This window comes from Theropithecus gelada, chromosome 10 (genome assembly GCF_003255815.1).
Source record: "Theropithecus gelada isolate Dixy chromosome 10, Tgel_1.0, whole genome shotgun sequence".
Taxonomy (NCBI): domain Eukaryota; kingdom Metazoa; phylum Chordata; class Mammalia; order Primates; family Cercopithecidae; genus Theropithecus; species Theropithecus gelada.
In genome coordinates, this window is record NC_037678.1 from 64,378,915 (window position 1) to 64,401,659 (window position 22,745).

Below are 22,745 nucleotides of genomic sequence, written 5' to 3' on the forward strand. Positions count from 1 at the left end.
TTGGAAGGGTGAGACAGGCAGATCACCTGAGGTCAGGAGTTTGAGACCAGCCTGGCCAACATGGCGAAATCCTGTCTCTACTAAAAATACAAAAATTGGCCAGGTGTGGTGGCGAGTGCCTAAAATCCCAGCTGCTCAGGAGACTGAGGCAGGAGAATTGCTTGAACCTGGGAGGTAGAGGTTGCAGTGAGCTGAGATCATGCCACTGCACTCCAGCCTGGGTGGGCAACAGAGTGAGACTCCATCTCAAATATATGTGTGGGTGTGTGTATATGTGTGTATATATATATGTGTGTGTATATATATGTGTGCGTGTATATGCCTATATATTAGTCCCTATATATACATACATATATATGTGTGTGTGTGTGTATGTGTGTGTGTGTGCGTGTATACATATATATAGAGAGAGGCACTAATTCCATTCGTGAGGGCTCTGGCCTCATGATCCAATCACTTCCCAAAGGCCCCACCTCCTAACACCATCATACTGAGGATTAGGTTTGGGCCTATGAATTTGGGAGGGACACACACATACAGACCCTAGCAGTCATCTAGTTTCTTAGTGTCACTCCAAAGCTGAGGTTCAGGAGGAAATACCGACTTGACCAAGGTCATTATCTGAGAGTCAAGAACAGAACTCGCACGCAGCCGTCATCACCTCAAAGCCTTGAATTAGGCCGTCATGATCGGGCCTAATGTGGGAGAATTCAAGGGCGCTGGGACAGATGCTTACTCCTCATCACCGAATCTAAGCAGCAGGCACTATCATCATCATCATCATCATCATCATCATCATCATCATCATCATCCCACCCCATTTTACAGAAGAAGAAATCGAAGCTTAAGAGAGTCTGTGACTTGCTGCGAAGTGGATGAGGAGGAGACTCGAACTCGGGCCTGCCAGCGAGGTCCGCGGGCGCTTAACCCGGCTGCTGCGGCTCGAGGCCTCGCTCTGCCCCTCTGTACAATGGGGCCGCCTGGGCCGGGCACGCCGTGGGAAGGGCGAGGAGCGAGGGGGAAAGCTAGGCGGGGCGGGCTGGGGTTCCTAGGGTTCCAGCTGGCGGCCGAGGGGGTGGGCGGAGGGAAGGGGGCGGTGGGGGCGGGGCGCGCGGGCTGGGGGCGAGGGCCAGGCACAAAGGGGCCTCTGTCGCGCCGCGCCCCGCCCCGCCCCGCCTCTGCTGCCGCCCCCGGTCCGGTGGCCCGACCCGCGCCGCCCATGGCTCTCTTGTGTCTCTCGCCGTCTTCAGCCTCAGTCCTTCTCTGTCTCTCTCTCTCTGTTTCTCTCCCTGTCCCCCTCGGCCGCTCCTCCGAGATGACGCCGGGGTCAGTGCCCCGGGCCTGCCCTCTCCCCTGGCTCCAGGGCTAGGCGGGACCGAGGGCTGCCCCAGACAGACGGACCCGCGGACCCACAGACCCCGCGCCCAGGAGAGGAGCCGCGCCGCCCGCCGCTGGCAGCCCGTCACCATGGTAACGCGCCAAGGCCTGGACCACCTCGCTCTGCCCCCTTTCAGCGGGCACAGCCCTCCCCTTTCCCTACAGAACAACCCCAGGTGGTCTCGGCCTTTTACGCTGAGATGACCCTCAGTGCCTCGGCAGGGCTGTGCTTACCTGCTTCCACCCCAGCAGGGGTTCAGGGGCAGGAGCCCATCTCTGGCCGCGTCCTCTCTCGGCTTCTCCATGTGTGTGCATGGATGGAGTAAGATTGGACTTGTAAACTTTAATATTTCCCAACCCCTAGACCTGAGCCTGAATCTGAGCCCTCAGGCTGAGGACTGAAACGGGGTGGTTTTGCATATTAGTTGTGGAACTGACTGTGATAATGCACATTGTCCCGGCAGGGAGTTTGGATGGGGGAGAGTGGTGGTGGGGGTTAAAGTCCCCTCCCAGGCCAGCCAGGCAGTGCAGAGCGAGGAGGGTTAAGGGTCCAGAGTGAAAAGGAGAGAACCGCTTACCAAAACTTGGGAGGCTTTGGCTGTTTTAGACTCAGCTATGGAAAGTCAGATAGACACAGGGTGCTTCCATGGGAATTGGCTGGGGAGAGGGAAGAGGAAGGGACTTTTGGGGCTGGAACCTTGAAAAAAGTTGGGACATTCTGGAAGAATTTTTGTGTGTGTGTGTGTGTGCGCGCGCGCGGTGGCGGGGATGCGTTTGTGCCAGTATCTGGCAACAGGGAATGAAAGAAAAGTCTGTTTTCAGAGGATTTCAACCCAGCTCCAGACAGATACAAAAGCCTCAGGCAGATTCACAGGGGCTGTAAGGATTTGAAAAAAGCTGTGAAGACAGGCCAAGTCTTTAACCCCGTGACTGTGACCAACCATGTTGAATTTGTATGGGTTTTCACTCACAGAAATGCTTCTCCACAAGCAGAAGAATTCCATATAGAGGTGTTCATACTCTCTCACACACACACACACACAAACGCATGCACGCACATACACATACACATGCACGCACACGTACACATGCACGCACAGAGCACACCTGAATGCTCCCACTGACTCACACGGCTGAACACATGTTCACGCCTTCTCATACACCCATGCCTTCTGCACCTGCTCCCCCATACTGCTAAACTATGGACATACACTGGCATACACACCACAGACATATTGCAAAACCAAGCACCTACATCCATGCACTGGCGGGACAGGTGTACACACACATGGCTCTTGGAGCTGTTTGAAAATACTCTCATAAGCCAATGGTTATGCATCTCTCCCTACTGGCAAGGCCCCATGCTAGGTGATTTACATCCAGGAGTCGGTGACTCGTACCAACTCTAAGATTAGACCTGCTGCTATCTCCAACAGATGGGGACCTCAGGCTCTGGGAACTTAAGTAGCTGCCCAAGGTCACTCCAACTAGAAAGTGCAAGTTAGGACAGTCTGAATTCTGAGCCTGCAGTCAGCGGTCACCGTCACTCCAGGGCCACAGCCTGCACCTGGTGTTTGCCAAGCCTCTCCTGGCTTCACACCTAACCTAGTTATTAGAAATCCCTCACTGAACCCCAGATCCTCAGATCAAGGGTCAGGCACTGGTCTGTCCCCTGTCAAAGGGTGAGCAACTCTTTCCAGATTGGGAACAACGTGCAGATTTCCTTCCCCTGCCTATCTTTAAATAATAAAGGTTGTTGCCAGCCTACCTCCCTGGCCTCGCTTCTGTGCTCCAGCGGCTCCAGCCTTGCTTCAGAGCCTCTTATGGTTCATGCTCCCTGCTGCCCCAGGGCCTTTGTACATGCTGTTCCTGCTTGGAGGAATACCTTCACCTAATGAATTCTTATTCACCCAGTAAATCTTCACCCAAATGTCACCTTTTCAGGAAAGCCTTCCCTGATTTCTCTGACTCTTACTCTAGCATGTCATGTATCTTTCCTTTATGATAACCCATCATAGCTGTAATTTTTGTGGGGCATTTGATTAACAGCTGTCTAGTGTTTGGGGGCACCCCCATTGCAGATAATCTTATGGCACAGGGGCTTAGGGTTGATCCTGTCCCATGGTTTCCAAAGTTTAGTATCACTGAAACAACTTTTACACATCCACTTACTGGATAAAATATATAAGAAAATAATAAAATCTACTACTCATTATTTGCTCAATATTTTTCTTTAAATCAACTTACTTTGTACACTGAAAAATATATCTAAATAGAAAATTTTATATCACAACCATGAAAAAATCAGTATCCATTGTCGTAAATAGGAGGTAACTAAGCCAGGCGTGGTGGCTCACGCCTGTAATCCCAGCACTTTGGAAGGCTGAGGTGGGTGGATCACCTGAGGTCAGGAGTTCAAGACCAGCCTGGCCAACATGATGAAACCCCGTCTGTACTGAAAACACAAAAATTAGCCGGGAATGGTGGCAGGCACCTGTAACCCCAGCTACTCGGGAGGCTGAGGCGGGAGAATCGCTTGAACCCGGGAGGCAGAGGTTGCAGTGAGTTGAGATCGTGCCATTGCACTCCAGCCTGGTTCCTGCCTTAGGGGCTGGCAGTCCATGGAGAAGGCAGGTTCATCCACAGATAATTCTAGGCTGTGTCTGATGGGTGGTGGGGGTCCATCCCTCAAGCACATGTGTCCTGAAAAGCAAAGAGAAGAGAGGCAAGTCTGGAAGGGCTCTGAAGGGTGGGCAGGAGGTTGCCCAGTCCAGGGAGCGGGCAGTGGAAGCAGAGACACAGAGATGTGTGTGTCCAGGCAGCACTTTTCAAGGTGGGGCATCCACCAAAGGTCCCAGGAAGGGAGATTTTAGACGGCGCTTAGACGAACATTTTTTAGTTTACAGATTTTCATCTTAATGACTATTAGGAAGTAATTTAAACAGCACAAACACATAATAATAAATATAAATAATTTTTTTTTGAGACAGGGTCTCACTCCATCACCTGGGTTGGATGGAGTACAGTGGTATGATCATAGCTTACCACAGCCTCTATCTCCCAGGCTCAAGTAATCCTCCCACCTCAGCCTCCCTACAGGTGTGTGCCACCATGCTCAGCTAACTTTTAATTTTTTGTAGAGATAGGGCCTCTCTGTGTTGCCTAGGCTGGTCTTGAACTCCTGGGCTCAAGCGAGTCTCCTGCCTTGGCCTCCCAAAAGTGCTGGGATTATAGGCATGAGTCACCGCACCCAGTCAAAAACTAAATTTAAGTTGAAAAAGAATTGACAAAAAGTCAAACGTTAAGTAAATAATAATTAATAAAAATATTAAGCCATTAACAAATTAGAATATGTGAACATGGCAGAAAGAACCTCATGAACGGGCCCATGATGATTGGAAAGCCCTGGGCTACAGCATAAAGTATGCTTAGAAGAAGTAGGGAAGGTAAGCTGGGAACTGACTGACAGGCCACAGCACCAGGCCAGTGAGTTGCTAAGGCAATAGGGAGCCACCTGAGATTGTTGAGCAGTGGAGGGTCACAGTTGGATCTCTGTGTTAGGAAGCCCACTGTGATGGCTAAGAGGAGCCTGGCATGGTAGCAGGGAGCCTGGGGAAAGAGACAGGACAGCTGGTGGTTATGTGCCCAGGGTCATACCCCAGCTCTACCATTTACTAGCCATAGAGCCTTGAGCTCAGTTCCTTAACTTGTAAAATGGGAATAAAAATACCCAGCCCATAGAATTATTGAGATAAAATAGTTAATGGAAAATGCTTAGCGCGGGCCTAACACACAAGACAGCAGGAAGCAGCTCTGGTTACAATTGTGATCATGCTGTGATTTGGGTGGGGGAGATGGTGAGGCCAGGGCAGAGGGAAAGGGGAGAGGGAGAGAAAGGAACAAATACAAAACTAAGGCTCAGTGAGGGGAAGGGGGTCGAGGTCACGCAGATGATACAGAGCTGGACGTGAACGTGGGTCTTCTGACACCCACTCGCTTCTCGGTTCACGGCATCAGGGCTGTTTTTCCAGTTTCTGAAAGTTTTTTTCTACGAGCCAATACTCACTCATACCTCCACCCACACAAAAATAAAAAGGACTTTATGCAGAAGTTTTAGTTGGAAGTGAGCAAGAACTTCCTGGCAGCCAGAGCCACACAATGCTGGTTCTAGAATCCCCAGCCTGGAGAAGTTCGGGAGGAGTGTCCCAGGTCATTGAGACTGGAAGCTACAACCTGACACTCGCTGGGCCATGTCTGGCTCACAAATGTGTTTGGCTTGGCCAACTTTTTCAAAATTGGGAGGTTTTACTGAAAAATCAGTAGATCAGGTGGTGCTGGGCCGAAGCAACACTCAGCTGATGCGGATGAGAAGGGGTGTGTGCCCCAAGCCCCTCTATTCCCTATTGCTTCTCCGGTGCTGAGGCTGACTATCTCCAAAGGGTGGAAGTGAGGGCTTTCTCACATTCAGCCAATGTCTGTCTTCATGTTACCTGTCAGGCCCCTGGAAGCATTTATTTATACCTGCGGCTATTGGTTTAGACGGACTCTGCCTAGGCCTGAGGCAGGAAGATGAATGAGACAGATTTTTTTTTTTTTTTTTTTTTTTTTTTGGTGACGGATCTCACTCTGTCGCCCAGGCTAGAATGCAGTGGCCCAGATCTCTGCTCACTGCAGCTTCTGCCTCCCAGTTTCAAGCAATTCTCCTGCCTCGGCCTTCTGAGTAGCTGTGATTATCGGCACCCGCCACCACACCCGGCTAGTTTTTGTATTTTTAGTAGAGATGGGGTTTCACTACGTTGGCCAGGCTGGTCTTGAACTCCTGACCTCAGGTGATCTGCCTGCCTCAGCCTCCCAAAGTGCTGGGATGACAGGCGTGAGCCACCATGCCTAGCCCAGACAGATCTTTTTAAACCTTCTCACCAACTGAGGATTAACTGATCCCATTTAGAAACCACATCCCAGCTCCAAACCTTCCTGAACTCGAATATACTTTTTTTTTTTTTTTGGAGTTGGGAACTCGCTCTGCCCAGGCTGGAGTGCAGTGGTGTGGTCATAGTTTACTACAGTCTCCACCTCCTGGGCTCAAGTGATTCTCCTGTCTCAGTGCCTCAAGTAATTGGGACTACCATGAGCTACCATGCCTGGCTAAGTTTTTCTATTTTTTGTAGAGCCACTGCACCTGGCCCCTGATTATACTTTGAATTCTAGAATGCCCCTACTGGAAGGGTCCTTGGAGATAGATATGCCCAGTGCCTCCCTTTTGTAGATGGGGAAGGGTCACCCAGCGAGTCAGGGGCAGAATCTCACCTTCCCTAGGCATTTTTTTCCCCCCCCAAGGAACAGGGCAGAGGTTGAAGGTAGTCCTAGGACTCTGTCCATTTTAGCTTTTATCAGTCCTCTCTTCCCAAGTAAGGAGGCGGCAGATGCTAAGTGATACTAAAATCTTTGCCCGTTTCAGTAAATGGATAAATCTGTACCTTTAAGAAAAGCTCAGTCCAGCTGGGCGCGGTGGCTCATGCCTGTAATCCCAGACTTTGGGAGGCCAAGGTGGGTGGATCACCTGAGGTCAGGAGTTTGAGACCAGCCTGGCCAACATGATGAAACCCTGTCTCTACTAAAAATACAAAAAATTAGCTGGGCGTGTTGGCAGGTGCCCATAATCCCAGCTACCTGGGAGGCTGAGGCAGGAGAATCGCTTAAACCCAGGAGGCGGAGGTTGCAGTGAGTCGAGATTGCACCATTGCACTCCAGCCTGGGCAGTAAGAGCAAAACTCTGTCTTGAAAAAGAAAAGAAAGGCTTAGTCCACATCTCAGAAGGTCCAGCTAACAACATCTGGTGAGAGCATTTACAAAGGGAACCAGCCTTAAAAACACATACACTCACACTTTTATTTTTTCCTCTCCTGATTATAAAAGCTATACAAGCTGGTTACGAAATGTTTGGAAAATCCAGCAAACTATGAAGAAAATTAAAAGGCTGCCTTACGAGGCCCCTGCCCCGCACAGTCCTCAGGGGTAACTGCAGTTAACACTTAATGTCTACTTGGACTTTTTTCTAGGCTTACGTGGTTTTACTCCTACTGTCGATCATACTGTATGACACTGTTTTCTTTAAAAAAAAATTCCAATAGTCAGGGGTGGGAGAGTTGGCTGGTAAGGGGCCTGTTTCTGGAGTGGTGGAGGTCTTTTGTCTCTTGATCTGAGTAAGTGGCTACAGGGTTCATACGTAGGTAAAAAAGCATCATCCTGTGCCTTTTATATGTGTGTATTTTACTTGATAAAAATGGCACTTACGATTATGATAATAGTAGCTCATTGCAAAGACATTGAAATAGAAGTATACACACGCCCCTACTCCCCTGCCCAGGTATAACTGCTGCGAGCAAGTAGTCCCTCTGAACCTATAAGCTTCCCTGGGTCAGTCCGGAAGGTCATGAGCGTGGTGTAGGGGCCAGCAGCGCGGGACAGCAGACAGGTCTGCCTGTCCCCTTGGTGAACTCCTTCTCTGGCCTTGGGCTGCAGGGGAGGGGGCTGTGGCTCGTCTGGCCTTCTTCCTTTTCAGCCTCACACCCACTGGCTCCTGCCTGGGAACAGTTAAAGGCCCAGGCGGGTTGCGGGCTGTGCTCACTGGGAAGGAATGGAAACACGTCTATTAAGTTTCATGGAAATCATGTTGAGACGCCCACGTCTGGTGTTTGGGTTCCTGTGGTCCCAGGCTGGGCTGCCGGGTGGATTGGGAATGACAGTGGCTAGCGTTCCTTCCTGCAGCCGCCTGGGCACCCCCACACCCACCACGGTGTGCTTCCTCCAATACTTGGACGGCTTATGAGCCCCTGGGGTTCAGGCCTGTAGTGGGTAATGTGCTGGCCAAGAGCTCGAAGCCCTGTTAACTTGGAACATTCTTCCTTTTTACTGGCTGCCCCTGAAATGGTAACAGTGTGTGGCAAACTGAGCCAATTTGTGAAAGCCAAGGGCGTCCCAGTCTCTGAGCCTTGCTCTGTGAGAGGTAAACAGTTTCTTCAGGTTCCTCTAGAAACTGGGAAGGACAGGCAGCTGGGATCGTCAGTCCCCACAGCTGGTGGTCCCCAGGCAGAGGGGGTGGCAGGAGACAATGGAGGATCTGGGCAGACTTGGCAGGCCCCAATCTGGATTGGATCCTGGCTCTGTCTCTCTCTTCTCTGTGGTCTTGGGCAAGGTCAGCCTCGGTTTCTTGACTTGCAAAGTGGGTCGTTCCTACTTGGCTCCTGGCACCGTTGTGTGGGCTAAGCAAGAGAATGCAAGTAGGGGACCTGGGCACAGTAGCCACCTGGAGACTGTTGTTATAATTGCAGTGACAGCAGTGGACACAGGGAGAGACGAGGAGAGGGGTGATACAGAGGCTGGGACTTAAGCTTGGGCTGACAGGATGAATAAAAGTAAATAAGAATGAATAACAATAACAGCAGCGGTGATGCCTTTGACTTTCCCCAAGACTCTCTACATCCACTAGCTCCTTCTGTCTCTAGAACGATCATCTGAATGAGGTAGGATAGGAATCAGCATCCCATCTATGTGTAGAAGGGGAAACTGAGGCACCTCAGGGAAAGATAGTTTAACTCACTGTTTCCCTGAGGTTAGGATGCAGATCACAGTGATGACATAGATAACTGGCAAGGGGCCTCTTTCTGGAGTATGGAGATCTTTTGTCTCTTGATCTGGGTAAGTGGTTACAGGGGCTCATACATAGGTTAAAAAGGCATCAGCCTGTGCCCTTTATATTTATCTATTCTACTTGACAAAAATGATACTTAAGATTATAATGGGGTCAGGCACGGTGTCTCATGCCTGTAATCCCAGCAGTTTGGGAGGCCGAGGCGGGTGGATCACCTGAGGTCAGGAGTTCAAGACCAGCTTGGCCAACATGGTGAAACCCCATCTCTACTGAAACTACAAAAATTAGCCGGGTGTGGTGGTGGGTGCCTGTAATCCCAGCTACACGGGAGGCTGAGGCAAGAGAATCGCTTGAGTCCAGGAGGCGGAGGTTGCAGTGAGCCAGGATTGCACCACTGTACTCCAGCCTGGGCAACAAAGTGAGACTCTGTCTCAAAAAAAAAAAAAAAAAAAAGATTATCGTAGCAGTGGCTCATTGCGAAGACATTGAAATAGAAGTATACACACACACACCCCCACTCCACTGCCCAGGTATAACCACTGTAAGCAGGTAGTTTTCTATGTCCCTCTGCACCTGCAAGATTCCCTGGGTCAGTCCAGAAGGTCATGAGCATAGTATAGGGGCCAGGAATGGGGCCTGGTTAGACACAAGGTATGTCACAGACTGGAACTAAATGACATGGAACCAGTGATGAGACAGTCAGTTCCTTTCAAATTCTCTGAGCTTCTCCAGCCCTAAGGAGGAAGCCTTCCTCTGGTGATAAGCTGTCTTTAACATCTCCCTGATGCATTTGGGAGAAAGAGAGGGAGAAGACACCCTTAGGCTCCAAGAGGTGACCAGATGTCCCTAGAATTTAATGGCACTATTCCTTTACATTGTTTACTTTTATTTTTTTAAAGTAGTTTATTTTCATAGAAATACAAACAGTAAACAAAAAATATACCTTATATAATGAGTAATATAGTTAAATATATTTTTATAAATGAAATAATATAAAAACCATCCAATGCATCATCAGTTTATTTTTGGAGTTACATTCTATTTATGCCAGTTTACAGTTATTTTTCCATTTACAGTGATGATGTAACAACAATTATTATATTACCACAGATCCACCCAAACATGGTGATTCCTACCTTCTTCTTTTTGTCCTTGCCCTGACATGTGCCTGGTAACATAGCCGCCCCCACATATCCCCACATGTGTAGAACATCATGGCGCCCTGCATTTGCATATTAAAAGGCTAGGGTAGGAAGGCCAGTTTTTTCGTGGGCTACATGAGTGACATGCCTGGTCAAACCAATTCCCTGAGCCCCGTGCAAATCAGACACCACCTCCTCCAGCCTCCTTACATAAGCAGCCACTTTTCCCGCATCACACGGGGTTTTCTCTTTGTTAGAATCTCCCCTCCCTCTGTCTCCATAAGGGGGAGCTGTTTCCTTCTTCCTTCTCTCTTTCTTGCTTATTAAGCTCTCTGCTCCTTAAGACCACAAAATAATAACAACAATAATAATATGATCACAGAAATTGTAGTGATGGCTCTTACTTAATGAGCACCTACTAAATGCTAGTCCTGTGCAGAGAATTCGCATGTATTACCTCACCCAATCTTGATCAGCTCTTTAAGGTGGGTGTAATTACAGTCTCCGTTTTACAGATGAGGAAACTGAGGCACAATGAGTTAAATCTGACTTGCCAGGTACACACAACCAGTAGGTGACAGAACCAGAGTTTGAACCCGGGCAGTCTGGCTGCACTCGCGTAACTGCTGTGATGATATAGTCTCACTGAAACACACAATTATGTAAGTTTTAAAAAAGTGAGTAGATTTGAAGAAAAAGAGTAAGTGCTAATAGTATACATGATATGAGGAGATGCTAAAAATCATGAAAGTCATCATGAATCATTAAATTTCTACAACCAAAACAAAACAAGCTTAGCCCAGCTCAGTATGCTTTCTTTACACAAGGAAAGAGGCCCAGAGAGGGAAAGGACCTACTCAAGGCTGCACAGAGAGGCTGGAGCCGGCGTCTCAACAGAAAGGCCGTGTCTCAGGAGAGTCCACGTCTCAGGAGAGAGGAGGGAGTGGGGACGGCACACGGCAGGGGAGGGAACTGCTCCCAGGATTGCATGGGGTGGGAAATGTCAGGGTTTGACCATGATTGGTGGGGTTGGGGGGATTAGAAGAGGATACCAGGCCAGATGAGATTTTCCCTGTTCTGCCAAGTTGAAGGCCTCTCCCCCCACCTCAGTGTAAAACCTCCTGGGTATGTGTGATTTTAGCACCAGGTGCCTGTTGGTCCATCATCCTGAGCTCACGGCCGTGGCAGTGCCTGGACCCTGTTTCCGTCACCGTGGGCTGTGGACAGTCATTCATTCACTCATTCATTCTACAAATAGTGATGGCGGCTCCCTGCCCCCAGCACTGTGTGGGCTATGGGTGGGAGGGAGCCTCGGTCCTCCGTAAAAGCCTCCTGGCATTGGAATCTTGCTGGCATTGAGAAATGTCGCCCTCCTCCTCCTCAGAGTTCCTACTGTATTTCTCTTTCTTCAGGGGCCTCATTTACTAAAATGATTTTTCCTTCCTAAATAAGCTCCCTTTGAGTGGGGTCCTTATTTATTCTCATCTCCCTTTGCACCCCTGGGCAGCAGGTGGACCTGGAGCTTGCAACCAGGCTGGGGCAACTAGAAGGGCCCCCATGAGGCTCATGACCCATGGGTCCTAAGACCATACCTGGGTGGAAGCCTCTGGCCTAGTCCAACTTGTCTATTTGACAGAAAAATGGTAGTTCTGACCAGGCACAGTGGCTCATGCCTGTAATCTCAGCACTTTGGGAAGGCAAGGTGGGTGGATAGCTTGAACTCAGGAGTTCCAGACCAGCCTGGGCAACATGGTGAGACCCTATCTCTACCAAAAATACAAAAATCAGCCAGGCATGGTGGTGGGTGCCTGTGGGCCACAGCTACTCGGGAGGTTGAGGTGGAAGGATTGCTGGAGCCCAGGAAGTCAAGGCTGCAGTGAGCCGAGATAGCACCACTGCACTCCAGCCTGGGCGACAGACCAAGACCCTGTCTTTGGAAAAAAAAAAAAAAAAAGGCTGAGCATGGTGGCTCATGCCTGTAATTCCAGCTATTCAAGCTGAGGCAGGAGAATCGCTTGAACCAGGGAGGCAGAGGTTGCAGTGAGCAGAGATGGGGCCACTGCACTCCAGCCTAGGCAACAGAGCAAGACTCCTTCTCAATAAAAAAAAAGAAAAGAAAAGAAAAGACAAGAAAAATTATGGTTCAGAGAGGGACATTTTGTTCCCTCTGCCATAAAATTTATGAAGCACCTGTTTGTGCTGGGTCCTGTGCAGACACCGAGGCCCGAGAGAGGAAAAGAAGCCAGTGCTTGCTGTACCTGCCTCCTGTTGCCCCTGCAGCAAATGATCATGCACTTTAGTTTCAAGCTACACAAGTGTAGTATCTTGCAGGTCATAAAAGATCAGAGGCCTGACATGCATCTCATTGGGCCAAAAACAAAGTCTTACACGGCTGTTTCTCTTCTGGAGGCTCTAGGGGAGAATCCATTTGCTTGCCTTCTCCAGCTTCTAGGAGACACCCACATTCCTTGGCTCCTGCTCTGTGTTCCAAGCCAGCAACATAACAGCTCTCTGATCCTGCTTCTGTTGTCGTATTTCCGCTATTTATTTATTATTTTATTTTATTTATTATTGCTCTGTCGCCTAGGCCGGAGTGCAGTGGTGCCATCTTGGCTCACTGAAACCTCGGTCTCCCAGGTTCAAGCAATTCTCATGCCTTGGCCTCCCAAGTAGCTGGGATTACAGGCACACATCACCACACCTGGCTACTTTTTGTATTTTTAGTAAAGATGGGGTTTTGCTATGTTGGCCAGGCTGGCCTTGAACTCCTGACCTCAGGGATCCGCCTGCCTCGGCCTCTGTAAGTGCTGGGATACAGGCATGAGCCACCGCACCCAGCCTATTTATTATTTTTAATGTAAGAAGAGATGGGATCTCATTATGTTGCCCAGGCTGGTCTCAAATTCCTAGCCTCAGGCGATCCTCCCACCTCAGCTTCCTGAAGTGCTGGGATTACAGGTGTGAGCCACCACCCCTGGCCCATAGTCACATTTCCTCTTACCCTTCCCTCTTCTGCATCCTCTTCCACCTGGCGATTACACTGGGCCCATTTGTCCAATCCAGGATGGTCTCCTTGTTTTAAAGTCAGCTGATTGGCAAACTTAATTCCATGGGTAGCCTTAACTCACCTTTGTCTTGTAAGGTAGCACATTCACAGGTTCCAGAGATTAGGATGTGGGCATCATTGGAGGTCATTCTACCCATTACACCTGCCTTTAGATGGGAACTGCTGTAATAGGGGCACTATAGGAGCCCAGAAAAGGGGACACCTGATCTCACTGGGTAGTGGGGGGCGCCCAAGAAAATCACCTGGAGGAGGTGACGGCTCACCTGAGTCTTGAATGAGGAGTTGGCCAGGTGAGGAGGGGTGGAAGTGAAGGGCATTCTAGCAGGAGGACACTGCATGTGCGGAGGCCTGGAGGTGAACGAGGGAAGGCATGTGCCACTGTGGCCGAAGCATGGAGAGGGGCGGCAAGGCTGGAGGGGAGGCGGGCGGAGGGCAGCTGCCAGAGCTCGGGGGAGCTGGATGACTGGAGGCTAATGCTTCCTGAAGACAGTGGGAACCTTTGAGAGGTTTGGAGCAGAGACTGATGAGGCCAGGTTTGCGTTTGAGAAAGGTCACTCTGGGGTCCTGGTGGAAACTGGCTGGGGTGAGAAAGACGAGAATTTGGCAGCCAAGGAGAGGAGTCAGGTGATCCTGGGTCCTGGGCCTGGTGTTCCTTCTCCTGGACTCTGACTGCCAGGGGAACGGGCTGACTGCCTTCTGGATCCCTTCCTGGAAGAGGCGGTGAAGCCTGGATCAGGGTGGGGAGCAGGGGACGGAGCGGAGTACCTGGCTGGAGAGCTGTTGGCGGAGGGGAAGTGGTGTGGGACACACTGAGGGCTGTTTGTGGGTCGGGAGGCAGGAGGAGAAGCAGTGTTGTGAGCAGATTTCTGGCCTAGGAGCCTGACTGGGCGGTGGGGTCATCACTGAGATAGGACTGGAGGAGGAGCAGGTTTGGGAAGTTGCCAGATTGGGTCTGATGTGTTGGCGGTTGGTGGCTGAGAGGCATCTAGGAGGTCCATGGAGGCAGCTGGCTATACGGTCTGCAGCCGTGGACTTGTATCAGTTATTGCTGAGTGACAAATGACCCCAAAGCGCAGTGGCAAAACAGCAATCACTTATTCTCACTCTCCCGTCTGCATGTGGACTGGGGCTGTCTGATCTGGGCTGGGCTTCCCTTGTGGCTCAGCTTCAGGCTACAGGCCTGCAGGCCAGCCAGGCGGTCAGACTGGGGCAATGGCAGAATCCTCTTTCTCTTTGACCCTGACCTGAATGCCTGCCCCCTGACCCCTATTCCTACACGTCTCCTTGGATCAGCAGATGACATTTGAGCAAAGACCTGCAAGAGGTGTGGGAATGAGGCTGTCTTGAGGAAGAGCATTCTAGGCAGAGGGAACAGCCAGTGCAAAGGCCCTGAGGTGAGATTGTGCCTAGTGTGTTTGAGGAACAGGAAAGAAGGCCAGTGTGGCTGGCAGTGGTGAGTGAGGGGGGTGGGGTAGGAGAGGAGGTCAGAGAGTTAGCAGGGGCCTTAGGCATATGGGGCCTGGAAGGTCACGGGAAGTGACCTCTGTCCTTATTATCATTGCTGTTATCACCCCCTCCTCCTGTCCCCCACAGGACCCTCCACCCCTCGACACAGCTGTCCAGCATGCCCTGGCGGGCCTCTATCCTCCTTTTGAGGCCACAGCACCCACCGTCCTGGGTCAGGTGTTCCGTCTCCTGGACTCTGACTTCCAGGGGGATGGACTGAGCTTCCTTCTGGATTTCCTGATCCCTGCCAAGCGCCTGTGTGAGCAAGTGCGAGAAGCAGCCTGCGTAAGTCGAGAGGGAAACAGGGCCAGGGGCAAAGCTATCCCAGAAAGTCTTGGGGCTAGAGGCAGGCAGAGAAGGATGTGGGCTGGTATGTGTCTTGTTTCACGGGGAACTGAGTGTGTGTGGGGACTTTCCAAGTATCATTGCTTGCCCAAGGGGAGATTTCAGCCTCCCAGATCGAGGGGGCTTTACCCTGTGACATCTATGAGTTCATTACATTGTACTGTCACTAGCAGAGAAGAAGGCCTGAATAAAGGCATCCTTGGGGGCTCCCTGGTCCTGGGGAGCCTGCCCTGCACCTGACATTGTGGGCACTGCCAAGTGCCTTGGGTGAAGTGGGACAGCTTCAGTGGAAATAGCAGAGAAGGTGCTAGAGCTTCCCCAGAGCCCCTGAGGCATCAGGACTCTTGCTTTCTTCCCCTGTGACCTCTTCAAACTCAGATCTCAGGGAGGCCTCTGCCAAGGCAAAGTGGAGAGAAAACTGTTTTAGCAAGACTCATTGGCTGCAAACGACAGAATCCTCACTCAGACCAGGGAAGGGTGGATCAGGCCACAGGCCCAAGTTGATCCACTGATCAAACCCCTTGAAGACCCTTTCTGTCCCTAGTCTATGCTTCGCGCTGCTTGTTGGCATTATTCTTCCAGGCTAAATGTTCCCACGAGGCTGGAACCCAGGGAAGCTCAAGGATTTATCTTCTACCCTAGAGAGGAAAATAAACTCTTTCCCATCCACTGCACATAGAAAAATCTCAAGGAAGGATCCTGACTGGCCAGGCTTGGGTCATATGCCCATTCCTGGACCAATCACTGTGGCCAGAGGAGTGGGGAACCAGGATTGACAAAGCTTGAGTCATGTGTCTACTTCTATGGTCAGAGGGTGGAGCTGTTTTAAGAAAAGGATGAGAAGGCCGGCAGTGGTGGCTCATGCCTCTAATCCCAGCACTTTGGGAGGCCAAGGCAGGCGGATCACGAAGTCAGGGGTTCGAGACCAGCCTGGCTAAGATGGTGAAACCCCATCTCTACTAAAAATACAAAAATTAGCTGGGTGTGGTGGCACGCACCTGTAGTCCCAGCTACTCGGGAGGCTGAGGCAGGAGAATCGCTTGAACCCAGGAGGCAGAAGTTGCAGTGAGCCGAGATCATGCCATTGCACTCCAGCCTGGGTGGCAGAGTGAGACTCCATCTCAAAAAAAAAAAAAAAAAAAAAAAAAGAAAAAAAAGAAAAGAAAAGGAAAGGATGAGAGAAGCCTGAGGAGACTAAGTCCTCAAATGTCCACCGCAGGAACCTGCCATTCCTTTCATGGGTTTCCCGACTGCTCTCTGCCCTATTGTTATTAATGCTCACCCTCCTGCTACCCCAGCCTCAAGAATCACAACGAGGTTCTAAGGTCCCATCAGCCTGTCCTGAGTTACTCACTGCCTGTCAGGGACACAGCTCATCAGAAGCAACAAGGAAGGGTGGGGACTGTGTGCATCATTTCAGTGGTACAAGTAAATTGAATGTGGCAGCTAAAAGTCCAGGGTTAGGAACCAGAAGGAAAATGAGAGAATCTATTTTACTTGCTTAGCACAGAGCCTGGTTCATAGAAATAGCTCAATACATGGGAACTGGTATTGGAGAAGAAGGGAGCTTCTCATGGAAACATTTGCAGCCACTTTCACATGACACTATTTCATGCAGATGCTCTCCTATCTTTATTTCTTCTCCCTGACAAGCTACACAATTGCCCACTTCCCTTATTTGGCCATTTAAACTTCATTTGCACTGGCCCCTTCCTCAAGGTAACCTTTCCACGTCTTTATTTTTCCTTGTAGGTGAGTTTAATCTAATTGTAACAATAGGCAAATATCTGTCAACCTCAGAGCAGTGGGAAGTCATGTGGGATTAACAGGATGGCTTCTGGGGTCAGATGCCCCAGGTTCAAATCCAAACTTATCACTGTGAACTTGGGAGATCCATGTCACCTCTTTGAGTTTCAGTTTCCTTATGTGTCAAGCAGAAACGTTAATAACACAGCACCTAACACATGAAGATGACACACATGGCTTAGGGCAGACTCTGACATGCAGCAAGTGCCCAGTAGCTATTGGCTATCACTATCCCACTTCCTTGTTTCTCCATCTGAAATAAGAGCATGGCAGCCTCAAAGTCTGCCTCTCCAGCCGCCATCACCCAGAGGCAGCCACCTTCACATAAAGTCTGGTGGGGCTTGGGGACAGATACAGCTGACTTCAAATGTGAAGGCCTAGGTCCAAGTCCATGATGTTTATCCACTGTGTGGCTATGAGCCAAATGTTTTACCACACTGAGCCTCAGTTGCATCATCTGTAAAATGAGAATAATAATGCCTGAACTGCCTACACCAAACTGAGTTACTGTGAAAGTCAACTGAGACGATCAAAGCCATCATCACTATGGTGCTTTGCTGTTTGCAAAAAAATGGCTGGGATGTTTTTTCTCATTCAATGAGAAGGTGAGAGAGAAAGCACATTGCAAATCCAAGAGGGCTAAGTTAAAAGGATCGAGAAACCTACAGACTCATGAAGGTTTATGGATATTCAGCTTCTCTGAGGCAGCCCAATCTACAATATAACTGATATAAATGGGTTTATCAACGTAAGGTATAACTATGGTCAGATCTCACTATTTCCCCAATCAATAACTCCAGGAAACACATGCTTCATTAGCAGGAAATTCAGTCTCACTCTCTGTACATCTCCCACACAAACATCCAAATTATATAAGATTGTCTGGGACTTACTCAATCCACAGAACTCAGACTCTTTTTCCAAAAGCCAGTTAAAGAAAGACCTGTCAGCCCAGTGGAGCTGTTGTTTCCGTTGTTGCCACATGGTGTCACTGTTGAACACTGGTCCCGCACAGCCCAGTGGAGAGCCTCAACTGAGAGGGATCACTTGGGTCACAGCCTGTTCCAGAATGACCCGCTATGTCCACCTATACAGGGAATTGCTGGCAACTTCTGTTAAAAAAATTTTTTTTTTCAGTTTTGCTTTACCTTCATGTTGTAATCCATTAATGGGAAATAAATAAACAATAAACAAATAAACCTTCATGTTGTTAGCCATTAATGAGAAATAAATAAATAAATAATAAATATTCTGGCCCAGAATATCCTTTGGGTCAGGAAAAACTGGACAGTCATCTAGTAAGTTAGTGGCAGGGTCAGATTTCCTGACTTTTCATTCAATACTGTTTCTATTTCACCCTCAGTACACTATCCAAATTCAATAAGATATTCAATACTTTATTATAAAATAGGCATTGTGCTAGATGATTTTGGCCAACTATAGGCTGATGTAAGCGCTCTGTGCACATTTAAGATAGGCTAGTCTAAACAAGCTATGATGTTCTGTAGATTAGGTACATTGAATGCATTTTTGACTTGTGATATTTTCAATTTATGATGGATTTACCAGGATGTAACCCCACCATAAATTGAGGCATATCTGTATAATCTCACTTAATCCTCATACCAACCCAGTAATACTGACATGTATTATTATCCTATTTGCAGATAGGGAAATTGGGGCTCAAAGAAGTTAAGCAATTTACACAAATTAGTGACACAGACCTTTGTCTAAACCATGTCTCCCTGGCTTTCACATGGAGGGCTAAGACTTGAGCTGGGTTGGGAGATGTTCTGGATAGATGGGGAGAGGAAGGGAGCATGAGCCAAGCAAGGGGACCACTTGGGAAGGCCGATTGCTAACTAGTGCATGGTGCTCTGAGCTTTCTCACTTAGGTCAGTAGGCTAGCAAGAATTTCCAAGGTCAGGGCCAGGACGAGGGTGGGGCAGGAGAGGCAACCTTTGCACAACCTTGACAGTGAGTGCCTCCTAAATGCTGCCTCATCCTAGTCCCTGACCTGTTCCAGATTCCACGTGGGAGAGGGAATGGAGCAGATCCAAGGGTGGAGCCTTTCAGGGCCAGGTTCTCTGATGCCATCCCCTTCTCTCCACAGGCTCCCTACTCCCACTGCCTCTTCCTACATGAGGGCTGGCCACTCTGTCTGAGGGATGAAGTTGTGGTCCACTTGGCTCCCCTCAACCCTCTCTTATTGCGCCAGGGTGACTTCTACCTCCAAGTGGAGCCCCAGGAGGAGCAGTCCGTCTGCATCATGATCAAATGCCTCTCCCTGGACCTCTGCACAGTGGAGAAGAAGCCTGTTCCTGAGCCAGCCTATCCTATACTTTTCACCCAAGAATGGCTGGAGGCCATCAACAGCGACTTTGAGGGAAGTCCCCTACACAACTGCTTGGTAGCATCAGAAAATGGGATTGCCTCTGTGCCTTGGACCAAGATAACCAGCCCAGAGTTTGTGGATGACCAACCCCAAGTAGTGAATGCCCTCTGCCCAGCCTGGGGGCCCCTTCCATTAGAGGCACTGGATTTGAGCAGCCCTCAAGAGTTGCACCAGGCCAGCTCTCCGGACAACCAAGTGCTTTTTGCCCAGAGTTTGGCCAAGGGTAAGGTCAGGACATATGGGAGCAAGTATCCAGGACTTATCAAGGTGGAGCAAGCCCGGCGTGGGGAGATGGCCTTCAGGATGGGTGAGGTGGTCAGCCAGGACTTTGAGGGAGACTATGTGGCTCTCCTAGGCTTTCCCCAAGAGAGCAGAGGAGAGTCTCCCAGTAGGGAGGTGGGCACATCCAGTGGGTGTACTTCTGGGGCACGAGAGGAGATATCTGGAACTAAGGAAACTCTCTTATCTCAAAAGATACTGCCTCTCTCAGAGGCCAACGAAGGACCTTCCTTGGGAAATCGGGCTTGCACGAAGCCAGAAAGCTCCGAGGAGGAGCCCTGCAATTTGGGCTTGAGAAGAAAGGTCAATCATAAAGAACCCACCCACGACTTGGAAAGGCTGCCCCAAGGCTCCTACATGAATGTCCTTGAGGACCCACTGGACTGTGCCTCTGGCCTCAGGGCAGGTGTTTCACAAGAGCCAGCTGCCTCCAAGGTGCAGGGACCTCTAGGAAACCTAGAGAATATGGTGCAGCTCAGGCCTGGACCAAGACAAGCTTCCTCTCCCCGCCTGTCCCCAGCTTCTCCTGCAGCTCCAGCCTCTGAAATAAAGATGGAGGTGAAGACCAAACAGAGAAATGGGAGACTTCCCAAGCCCATGCCCTGCCCTAGCAGAAACACCTCCTCCCCTGAGTCCCCCACTCCTGGGCTCAAGTTCTCATTCTTGAAAGGGCAGAGGCAACCCTCTGTGACTCCGGAGAAAGCCTCACTCCAGCACGATGGGCCCTGGAAAGTCCTGTGTTCCCTCTACTCTCCTAAACCCAACCGAGCCAAATCTTTGGGGAAAGGTAAGATGCCCACATGCCCAGCTGTACAGGGAGGTTATTGTCTGGTTGAGATCACATTTCAGGTGGTTTTGGTTGTAAGCGACAGAGACCACCTGGGCTGGCTCAGCTTCAGGGGTTTAGTGTGCTGTGTGGCATGTTAAGGGGCTTGAAGTCTCATATGTCTGGAATTGAGCAAGGCACTGTGACTGTGTTACAACTGCCTGATTTCACACCCCACCTTTGCCACACACTGGATATGTGACGTTGGCCAAATACTGAGTTTCTCTGAGTCCAGGTCTCCCTATCAGTGCAATGGGAATGTCACCTACTTCACGGTGTTATTTTAAGGGTTCAAAGGGACACGAGAAGCCAGGTGTGGTGGCTTATCCCATAATCCCAGTGCTTTGGGTGGCTGAGGCAGGAGAATCTGGGTGGCTTGAGACCAGGAATTTCCAAGAAAGAAAGAAAAGAAGGAAAAAAGAAAGGAAGGAAGGAAGGAAAGGAGGGAGGGAGGGAGGGAGGGGAGGGAAAGGAAAAAAAAGCTGGGCATGGTGGTGCGTGCCTATAGTCTCAGCTACTCGGGAGGCTGAGGTGAGAGGATCTTTTAAGCCCAGGAGTTCAAAGCTGCAGTGAGCTGTGTTCATGCCACTGCATTCCAGCCTGGGCAACAGAGTGAGACTCTGTCTCTAAAGAAAAAAAAGAGGCCGGGCGCGGTGGCTCAAGCCTGTAATCCCAGCACTTTGGGAGGCCGAGATGGGCGGATCACAAGGTCAGGAGATCGAGACCATCCTGGCTAACACGGTGAAACCCCGTCTCTACTAAAAATACAAAAAACTAGCCGGGCGAGGTGGCGGACGCCTGTAGTCCCAGCTACTCGGGAGGCTGAGGCAGGAGAATGGCGTAAACCCGGGAGGCGGAGCTTGCAGTGAGCTGAGATCCGGCCACTGCACTCCAGCCTGGGCGACAGAGCGAGACTCCGTCTCAAACACGAAAAAACAACCAAAGAACACAAAAAAAAAGGAGAAAAAAAAAAAAAAAACCAAGAAAAAAAGGAAAGTTTCGAGAAGAGAAAAACAAAAAGAAAAAAAAGTGAGGTTTCGGGAGGAGTAACACTAGAAGTAAGGGGCTTAGTGCAATGCCTGGCACATGAGAGAGATCAATAGTTGTAAGCTATTATTAGTCAGAAGGAGAAAGAGGAAACATTTTCCCCTTAGAAAGCCCACCTTCTGCTTAACATCCTTTTCTTTGTTGTTGCTTTTTCCCAGCTGGATCACCTCAGACCAAAACATCTGGCCCAGCCACTGCCTCCAGCCCACTGACTGAGGAAAAGGCTGCCTTCCCAGAAGCTTCTGCAGGCTCCCCAGAAAAAGGCCCCACCCTGGAGGAGGAGCCCCCAGGGCCTGAGCCCAGGATTGGGGCTCTAGGTGTCAGGGTTTTCCGCTCCAGGATAGCATGCCTGCCAGGTTCCAGGGGATTCAAGCAGGAGGTGGTGGGGAGGGAGCTGGGGGCCCCAGAGCATCCTCAGGTGCTGGTGGGTGGAGGGGAGGCAGGGAAAGCCCTGGAGGCCTAGGTTCTAGACAAAGCCTCCTTGGGCATCAGTTTCCTCATCTTTCCCATGGGAGAATTGGAATCGATGAAAGCAATTTGTTGGTGTCCATCCACCCATCTATATGTCTGTCTGTCTGTCTACTTGTCTATCCATCAGTGAGGCAGCCAAGGTGGATATCAGGTTCCCCAGAAGCAGAACCTGAGACATAGATTTTTGGGAAAGTAACTCATTGGAGGAGGGCTCTGAGAAGAAGGACAGAGGGTCAGGGCAGGGGAAGGAACCAAGCAAGGCTGTGGACTGACCCCAGGGAGAGCGCTGGGGCATGACCCGCCCCACAGAGTTGGCTCCAGCTTAAGGCATAGGGGACTGGGCTTTTATAATCCTTGTCTGTCAGTCATTAACTGTGGGCTGATCCCCAGTCTGTCCATCATTAATAAACTGCAGGAACTGCGGGCTAATCCTGGAATGGGGTGGGGCAGGGGGAGCCAGTGATCCAGTTCAGTCCAGGGCGCTTCTTCGGAGGGGGCATCTGTGAGCCACTGACAGCTGGTACTTCCAGACTCTGGGGATAGGTTCTCTGCCTGCTGAGGGGATCTGGGTTTGGGGTACTAGCAGCATCCAATACAGAAGGTCTTATCACTCCTATTTAATATTTCCTCATTGTTGTAACAGATGTTTACTGGATCCTGGGTTTAGCACTGGAGATTCATAAGAGAACAAGTCTGATGTGTTCTCTGCTCTCAGGAAACCTATATTCTAGTGGTGGGGAAAAGCCAACAGGTTATCACAACAGATTATTGCAACCCAGTGTAAACAAAGTGTGACAGTTGGGAGGGACAGGGGGCTGTGGAAGCACAGATGA

General features: G+C 50.0%; 1 protein-coding gene and 1 long non-coding RNA gene across 3 annotated transcripts in view; one reads left to right on the forward strand and one right to left on the reverse strand.

Moving 5' to 3' along the window:
• The window catches only part of LOC112633610, a 34,290-nt gene extending 32,497 nt beyond the window's left edge, over positions 1-1,793 (reverse strand). The window contains exon 1 of the long non-coding RNA XR_003121557.1: positions 1,612-1,793. This is a non-coding gene — a long non-coding RNA (uncharacterized LOC112633610). The remainder of the gene's footprint in view (positions 1-1,611) is intronic.
• Positions 1,200-22,745, forward strand: part of KIAA1755 (KIAA1755 ortholog) — a 50,640-nt gene continuing 29,094 nt past the window's right edge. The window contains exons 1-4 of one of the 2 annotated variants that reach the window (XM_025398986.1): positions 1,200-1,470; positions 14,831-15,028; positions 19,008-20,355; positions 21,600-21,797. In XM_025398986.1, coding sequence (XP_025254771.1) covers positions 1,468-1,470; positions 14,831-15,028; positions 19,008-20,355; positions 21,600-21,797 — 1,747 coding nt within the window. In that variant the 5' untranslated portion in view covers positions 1,200-1,467. The remainder of the gene's footprint in view (positions 1,471-14,830; positions 15,029-19,007; positions 20,356-21,599; positions 21,798-22,745) is intronic. The other variant, XM_025398987.1, reaches the window with a different exon arrangement.